At 48.2% G+C, this 8,272-nt stretch overlaps 1 protein-coding gene across 1 annotated transcript in view; it reads left to right on the top strand.

The window, feature by feature from the left end:
- Positions 1-8: 8 nt before the first annotated feature.
- Positions 9-8,272, top strand: part of Ppp1r14d (protein phosphatase 1 regulatory inhibitor subunit 14D) — an 11,894-nt gene continuing 3,630 nt past the window's right edge. Inside the window, exons 1-2 of the mRNA XM_005364264.3 lie at positions 9-117; positions 487-786. Coding sequence (XP_005364321.1) covers positions 529-786 — 258 coding nt within the window. The 5' untranslated portion in view covers positions 9-117; positions 487-528. The remainder of the gene's footprint in view (positions 118-486; positions 787-8,272) is intronic.

Here is an 8,272-nt window from a genome sequence, read left to right as displayed (position 1 = left end):
GGACCCACATTGGGCCATCTCCACAGCTGCTCGGGCCGCAGTGGGCCATCTCCACAGCTGCTCAGGCCTGCAGTGGACCATTTAGTTCCAAGAAGATGGGATGCTGAGAGAATTGAGGTGAGTGACTTTAGCCACATTTCTAGAGCTATCCATGGGAGACAGGTGGGAGCCTCACACCCACTCAGGACTCCCAGGCTCCTTCCTTCCTCTTCTCAAGGCCTGGCAGCCTGTTGACCTTTGCTTGTCTGAGGTTTATGTTTCTGTGGGCCCCAGCAGCTGCCTGAAGGGAGGGGGTATGGCCCTGAATGCCACTGGCTGGCAGGGAGAAGCCAGGAGACTCTTTCCCAGCTCTAAACAAAGCCCTATTGATCTTTGACCCCTGCCCCTCCCAAGCATCTTGGCCCTCTTCCCACCCCCTTTCTTCCTTGTGGGACTCTCCCTCCACTCTCCCTCTGTCCCCTCATTTTCCTCCATGCTCTTGCCTAGACCGGCAGCTTCCCCCAGCTCCTGGCCCAGTCCGATCTGTCAATGCTGTCTTCAAGTCCTGCTTCCTGTACATCTCCCAAGCCTGACACCGACAACCCCGACAAGAAGGTCCACTGGGCTTCTGAGAAGAGAAGGAGGACATCTTCCACGGACTCAGAATCAAAGTCTCACTTGGACGTCTCTAAGTTGCCCAGGTCCCGGAGGCCCAGCCGGCTAACGGTGAAGTACGACCGGAGCCATCTGCAGCGCTGGCTGGAGATGGAGCAGTGGGTAGATGCTCAGCTGCAGGAGCTCTTCCAGGTGGGTAGCTTGAGGGAGGCTGCCGGAGACTGTGGACCCAGGCCAGGTCCCAATACTCAGAGGGCTTGCTTGGAGACACCCAGTGGAGCTGGGGGGACGATGTGTGATGTTGTTACGGAGCATGCTCCTTCTTCAGATGGAAGGAAAGTCTTGACTGTGTCTTTAACCCCTGTGTGCTATGGGAAAGGTCCTTTTTAACATTGCCTGGACTCTGTTTCTGAGCTATACAAGGGGGCTCTCCATGCCTGATGTAGCTCTTTGCTAAGACGTTCTGAGAGTCAAATGACAGTTCAAGAGTCCATGCTTGGCCAGACTTTGGTTTTATGTCTTTTTGGTGTACATCCATGCAGAGAGCCACATTGTCCAGTACTGTCCCTATCAGTACTGTGGCTATTAACTGTAAATGAATGAAGATGAAATAAAACTTAAAATGTGGGTCCCAAGTCCCATAGATACGGTTAAAGTGCTGACGGTCTCATGCACCATATTGACGGCGCAATGTGGACCAGCTCTACTCTCTCAGAACTAGACAGAACAGGCAAGGAAGAGCACCCATACTGTGACCCCAGCTGGCTTTGCGTGTACCTCTGACCGCCTTTGCTCAGCCTCAGCCTGGGAGTCACGGGAGGGGCACCTTCACCAACTCTGTTCTCAGTTGATCCCTCAAGGATAACATTTTGACCTCTTAACGGCACTCTAGCCTCAATGCAAGTCCGAGCACGCATTATTTGATTTAACCCTCCCCACAGCTCCATCAGGCAGGTGCTGTCTTTCGGGACTGGAGAGCTCAGCTGGTAGAGTGTGTACATGAAGTCCTGGCTTTGACCCCCCAGCACGGCGCTCGTGGCTCATGGTGGCACATTCCTATGGGAGGTAGAAGCTAGAGGGTCAAAAGTTCACAGGTATCCTCAGCGATCTAGTGAATTTGAAGCCACTTGAGATACATAAGTGACTTGTTCAAAGTCATACAGCTGGGAAGCCGTGGGACTGGGAGTATAGTGTGGCCCCTAGCTGGAGAGTTTGGGCACTTATTTGAACAGCCAGTGAGAACTAAAATCTGCTAAAGCAGGTGCATCCATCGGGTAGTTTATAGGCACCATGGTTGGGTCCAGGAGACTAACCCACAGGACCGGGAGTTCTCATTGTTCACAAGAGTGTTTAGCCTGTCTGTCTTCTTCCTTCCTCCCTCCCTTCCTTCCTCCTTACCCCGCTCCCTTCTTTCCTTCTTTGGGTCCTGCGTCAGGCCCTGTGATTCTTGCCAGTGAGGAGGCTGTCCTGCTACGGGAATAGGAAAGGCTGGCAGGAGGAGCCTGGTCAGTCCTGCAGCTTACTGTGTTGTGTGTCCGTTTAGTACATGGGTTGCTCTTGTCTGCTGAAGCGTTAGCCTACCTGTAGAGGGTAGAGAGATGCCCCCGAGTGGGGAGCTAGAGAGATAGATGTTCTTGGTCCCCACCTGTTGTTTTGCAGGGCACCTCCTCCACCCCACTTCACCACTTCCAGCTCCTCCCCTCTGATTTGGTTTCTGTTTCAAAGTGTTTCTTGGGCTCTTGCTTGAAAAGTCTCCTATTCCAGACACCTCAGGGCGAGTCCTGCTGAAGAGCCTCGTTTAGGAGGTGAAGATGGAGGAGGGGAGGGGTGTATAGTATTGTGCCTGAAATGCCGGCAAACAAGGCCCGTGAGAGGACTGCTCCCAGGCAGTGACTGGCATAAAACGGCTGGCCTATAGTTGCCATGGCAATTGTCCAAAGGTGCCCGCAGGAAGCAGCTAACTGCCTGGGAAGTTCCAGGTGGGTGGGCATCTTAGATAGAAGTCCAGGTAACTCTGAGCTTACTCAGCTTTGGGTCTGCCTTCACAGCGCCCTCCGCCTCCGTGGCTCTAACCTGCCCACCTTGCCCTGCGGCACTGTTGGGAATGGTTACAGGGATGTGTGACTTGTTTAGTAACGACACTCAACCTTCCTTCCTCAGAGGACCAGTGTCCACCTAGGTGTGTAGCTTGGCCTGAAGTCTGTGGGGAATGAAATCTGGGGACACATACATTCTGAGGGCCCTGAAGCGTCAGTTCTCCAGAAGTCACCTGAGGATTTGACTTCTAGGCAGGGACTTAATCAGTTGTACATTAAGGAGACCCTTGTTTAAGAACCGGCTCCATCCGCTGTTTCTGTCTCCTAGGTTTTTACTTCACTTCAGGCCCTTAAAGTCACTACTTGTCCTGACTTTTCCTACTTCCAACCACTCCACCGCAGTAGGTGTGAATCTAACATGCATATCAGCAGGGGACACCACTGACCAAGAGTGAAACATTTCCTTCCTGCAGCTCCATGATACTGGGTTTTCCTGGTGACAGCTGGAACACATTCCTGTTGGGGTGGTGGATGGTGACATTTTAAAGCAACAACCTATTACATTTTTTACTCTTTTTGTTTTTGTTTTTGTATCTGGCTGCCCCTGGAACTCGCTCTGTAGACCAGGCTGGCATTGATCTCACAGATATCCACCTGCCTCTGCCTCTCAAGAGACAGGATTACAGGCGTGCACCACCAGTGCCTAGAAGTCTATTACATTTTTAACTTTTTAAAAAGTGTGGTTGCCAAGCCTGGTAGCACAGGCCTATAATCTCAGCTACTGAGGAGACTGGGCAGAAGTATTGCAGGTTCAAGGCTAGCTGGGGCAACTTAGTGAGACCCTATGTTGAAGTGAAAACTACACAAAAGATCTGGGGCTATAGTTCAGTGTAGGTAGGGCACTTGCTCACCATGTGTGAGAACTTGGGTCTCACATCACTCCTGAGTGCCACCAAATACATAAGTACACGGAAAGTGTTGTTGGACTCACTGAGGTGGCTAAGGTGCAACCACACAAGCCTGGTGACCTAAGTTGATCCCTTGCACCCAAGTAAAGGTGGAAAGAGAAAACCAACTCTGACCTTGGCACACGTACTCCCATCACACACATGATGATGAGGAGGATGATGATTGATTGATGATAATAATTTTTAGAAAGTTGCCAGCTGGATTTTGTAGCGCACACCTTTAGTCCCAGCACCCAAGAGGTAGAAGCAGGCAGATTTCTATGAGTTTGAGGCCAGTCTGGTCTACATAGTCAGAGCCTGTCTCAAAACAAAACAAAACAACAGGTATTGTCAGTGTGTCAGACATTGTTAGCTCATTCGGGCTGTTCTCCGTTGCTAGTCTGGGTGTGGAATGAAGGTGAGAACGGGGTTCAAATCAGGCAATGGCTGACAAGAAGCCACCACACGCGATAGTGTCACAGATTTACTACACTTGTTCATCTCAGTGGGGTTGTTCTCTGGAAATTCAAAACGTATGTGAGGGGCTGAGGGTGGAGCTCCGTGGTAGAGCACGTGTTTAGCATGTGCAAGGCCCTGACATTAGGGATGAGGGGACTTGAAGGAAAAAATGCTGGGGCTCTGATACAATCCTTTATTATCATCATTTTACCGTAGGGTCTGCCATGGTCAACATATATTGAATACATAATGATATAGTAATGGTTTGGAGTCAGGAGTCTTTTTATAGAAGCAAATTTCTAAACTCTTTAAGAAATTATGGCTGGGCTTGGTGGCTCACGCCCTTAATGCCAGCACTTGGGAGGTAGAGGCAGGTGAACCTCTGTGAATTTGAGGCCAGCCTGGTCTACAGAGTGAGTTCGAGGACAGCCAGGTGGTTACAGAGAAACTCTGTCTTGAAAAAAAAACCAGTATAATAATAATAAAAATTGTGTGTGTGTACACATGATGGATATATGTGGGTATTCATGCCGCAGTGTGTGTGGCGTTTGCTCTCTCCTGTTTTTGTGTGCTTTCCAGGGATCGAGTTAGGGCTCCAGGCTTGTGCAGCAAGCGCCTTCACCCACTCAGCCATCTCAACAGCCCCAAACTTCTATATAGTTATTTACTTAGTTTTGAGAAAGGGTCTTGCTGTGTAGCCAAAACTAGCCCTAAACTCCAGACTTCAGAGTAGCTAGAGTTATAGGCAAACCTTGCCCTGGCTCTTCCCCTGCCCTCTGAGGTTCTGATACACAAACTTAGGCTGATTGATGATCAGCAGGCCAGGGCTGTGTTCTGCATCACACTCAGCATCCACCTGCTGGGCTGTCTTCTCTAACTTTTTTTTTTAAAGAATTAAATGTGGAGTTAATTCCATCTAGTAAAGTCTTTACTTAAAATATTATCTCTTCTAAATGATCCACTTGACTCTTATCTATTTTTGGTGTTTTGAGACGAGGTCTTACTATATAACCTTGTTTGACCTAGAATTCACAGTTTCTGCTGAGCACTAGGGACCAACTGTGAGGAACTGAGGCGCAGAGGTTGATGATTCTCAGACCTTACTAGGACTGGACATAAATCAAGTCTGAGCAATGAGCTGAACAGTCACTGTTGATCATTCAGGGATTCAATAGAGACCTCAAAAAGGTCATTCTGCACTGGGAGGGCCAATGATTCTCTGGATTAAAGGCAACTTTGGACTGATCCCAACAAAGTTTAGAAACAAGTATTAGATCGATCAAACTGAACCACAAACGAATATTTTTTTTTTAAGTGCAGCTACTTTTGCAGGGGCAATGGCTCACGGGTTAAGAGGCAAGCTCAATCCCCAGAATCCACATTGGGCAGCTCAGAACTACCTGAAACTCTAGCTCTAGAGGATTTGATGCTTCTGGCATTATCACCCTGTCTGCCTGCATGCCGCCATGTTCCCTGCCATGATGATAATGGACTGAACCTTTTTTAACTGTAAGTCAGCACCTCGATTAAATGTTTTTCTTTTTAAGAGTTGCCATGGTCATGGTGTCTTTTCATGGCAATAGAAACCCTATTATTGTGTGTGTGTGCACGCACGCGCGCGCGTGCGCACACGCGCAAGCGCTATGAGTCAACTTCAGGTGTCACTCCTTAGGAGATGTCTCCTTTTTTTTTTTTTTTTTTTTTTTTTTTTGGTTTCTCTGTAGCTTTGGAGCCTGTCCTGGAACTAGCTCTTATAGACCAGATTGGCTTCGAACTCACAGAGATCTACCTGCCTCTGCCTCCCGAGTGCTGGGATTAAAGGCATGTGTCACCACCGCCAAGCTTCTTTTTTAATTTTTTTGAGAGGAGAGAGAAGTCTCAGAGCTCAGAGTTTAGGAGCACTTGTTGCTCTTGTAGAGGACCCAGGTTCGGTTCCCAGCACTCACACAGTGGCTTATGACCATCCATAACTCCAGTTCCAGGGGATGTGGCACACTCTTCTGACCTCCCTAGACACTGTGGTCTACACACATATGCACACAAAACACTTATACACATAAAATAAAATGAATACATCTAAAAAATTCATTTTTATTTTATGTGTAGGATTGTTTTACCTTCATTTATATATATGAACCACATGCCTCTCCAAAGATGCTGAGAGAGTGTCAGATCCCCCGAACCTGGGGCTACAGGAGTTCATGAGCTGCCTGCCTGATGTGGGAGTCCTCTGCAAGAACAGCTGATGCTCCTAATCACTGAGCCATCTTCCCAGCCCTGTCCACACCTTGTGTGTCTGAGACAGGGTCTCTTACTGTGACCTGGGCCTTGCCGATTAGAAAGGCTGGCAGACCAGCAAGGCCCAGGGGTCCTCCAAACTCTGCCTTCCTTCTGGGATTACAGACACTTGACACAGGCTGGCTTTTTATGGAGGTGCTGGGGACCAGCCTCAGGTCTCATGCTTGTGTGACAAGCACTGTAGATGTTATCTCTCCAGCCTCCCACCTTTTGTGTTGTTTGAAACAGTCTCATGTAGTACAGGCTAGCTCAAACTTTCTTTGTAGCCAAGAATGATCCTGAACCTCTGATCTTCCTGCCTTGATTCTTGACTGTTCCACCACACCTGTTGCTTTTGTTTTTCCAAAATTATTTGATTAGTGTTTGTGTTCTGTGTGTGTGCATGATCTGTGTCTGAATGTGAGCTCACACATGTCGTCTAGCACATGTAGAGATCAGAGGACAGCTTTCCAGGAATTGGTTTTCTCCTTCCACTGTGGGATCTGGGGATCAAACTAAGGTCATCAGCCTTGTGTGGCTAGCACCTCTATCTGCTGAACCGTCCCTTTGCACCTCTCCCTCCCTGCCAGATAGGGTCCCACTATGTAGCAGTGGCTAGCCTAAAATTCATTTTATAGACCAGACTGGCCTTGAACCCAAAGAAATCAGTGCCTCTGCCTTTTGAGTGCTGGGATCAAAGGTGTGTGCTACCAGGACTGACCAGGGTCTTTTGTTTTGTTTTTTGTTTGCTTGTTTTCAAGACAGGGTTTCTCTTTGTAGCTTTGGAGCCTGTCCTGGAACTCACTCTGTAGACCAGGCTAGCCTTGGATTCAAAGAGATCCGCCTGCCCCTGCCTCCCAAGTGCTAGGATTAAAGGCATCTGCCACCACCGCCTGGCTTGTTGTTATTTTTTAAGGAGAATATTGCTGTTTAACCCTTGCTGGCCTTTACCTGCTATGTAGCCCTTAAAGCTTCTAGCAATAGCTTCCCATTTTCTGAGACTGCAGGTGTGTGCCATGACCTCTTTTGTTTGTACATTTTGTGCAATTTCCTACCTAGTTACCTACATTATGAGAATCACCTAATCCTGTTCCCCCACACCCCCCAAGACAAAGAGCATAAGGATTTGGTTAAGTTTGTTTGTCTGTTTGTTTGTTTGTTTTGGAGTCTTGTTTCAGGCTTAGTAGCCCAGGCTGACCTTCTGTCTACCTCCTTGCTGGGATTATAAGTGCCCTGGGTTTCTGCTGGTCCTGGGGACTGAGTCAGGCTGGACTGTGCATGCTAGGCAAGCACTCCAGGCTGAACTTCCCAATATCTCATTAATTTTTACTCTCCAGATTGCAGAGGCTGCTTCTTCCAGGACTCTCCCTGGCCCCTGGCTTGGTGAGCTTTCTGTTCCACGTCTTCCTATGGTCTCTCATTTCGGCATCTTTCTGTTACCACCTTGTAACTACTCTTTCACCTGTCTTTGGCTTTTCAAGGGCAGGATCGTGCTGTCTGTCTGTCTTGCTGTTACAGCCCTAAGACTCATTGTCACCTTTGATACACAGTGTGTCTTTAATAAGCAGCTATAAAGTGTGTGAGGGCTGAAAGAGACGAGTTATAGGAGGCAGAAGTGAAGGGCGTCGAGAGCTTAGGGGGAAGGGAGAACTCAAGAAATATTGATTTTAAAAAGGGCAGAAGTCTTCAAGTGTTAACAGTGTTACGTGTTAGTGAGAGGAGCAAGAAGGTAGATAAGGCTTATTTTCCTTTTTGCTACTTCATTGATCTGTTTTATTTGTAATTTACAAAGTCAGTTTTATTGAATATAAACTGACATAGAGTAAAATGTGCCCTTTTGCAGTGTGTATAAAAATACAGAGGGTGCTGGGCAGTGGTGGCGCACGCCTTTAATCCCAGCACTCGGGAGGCAGAGGCAGGCGGATCTCTGTGAGTTCGAGACCAGCCTGGTCTACAAGA

This window comes from Microtus ochrogaster (assembly GCF_000317375.1).
Source record: "Microtus ochrogaster isolate Prairie Vole_2 chromosome 14 unlocalized genomic scaffold, MicOch1.0 chr14_random_1, whole genome shotgun sequence".
Classification (NCBI taxonomy): domain Eukaryota; kingdom Metazoa; phylum Chordata; class Mammalia; order Rodentia; family Cricetidae; genus Microtus; species Microtus ochrogaster.
Note: the sequence above shows the minus strand (reverse complement) of the source record. Positions and strands in the feature narration are given on the sequence as shown.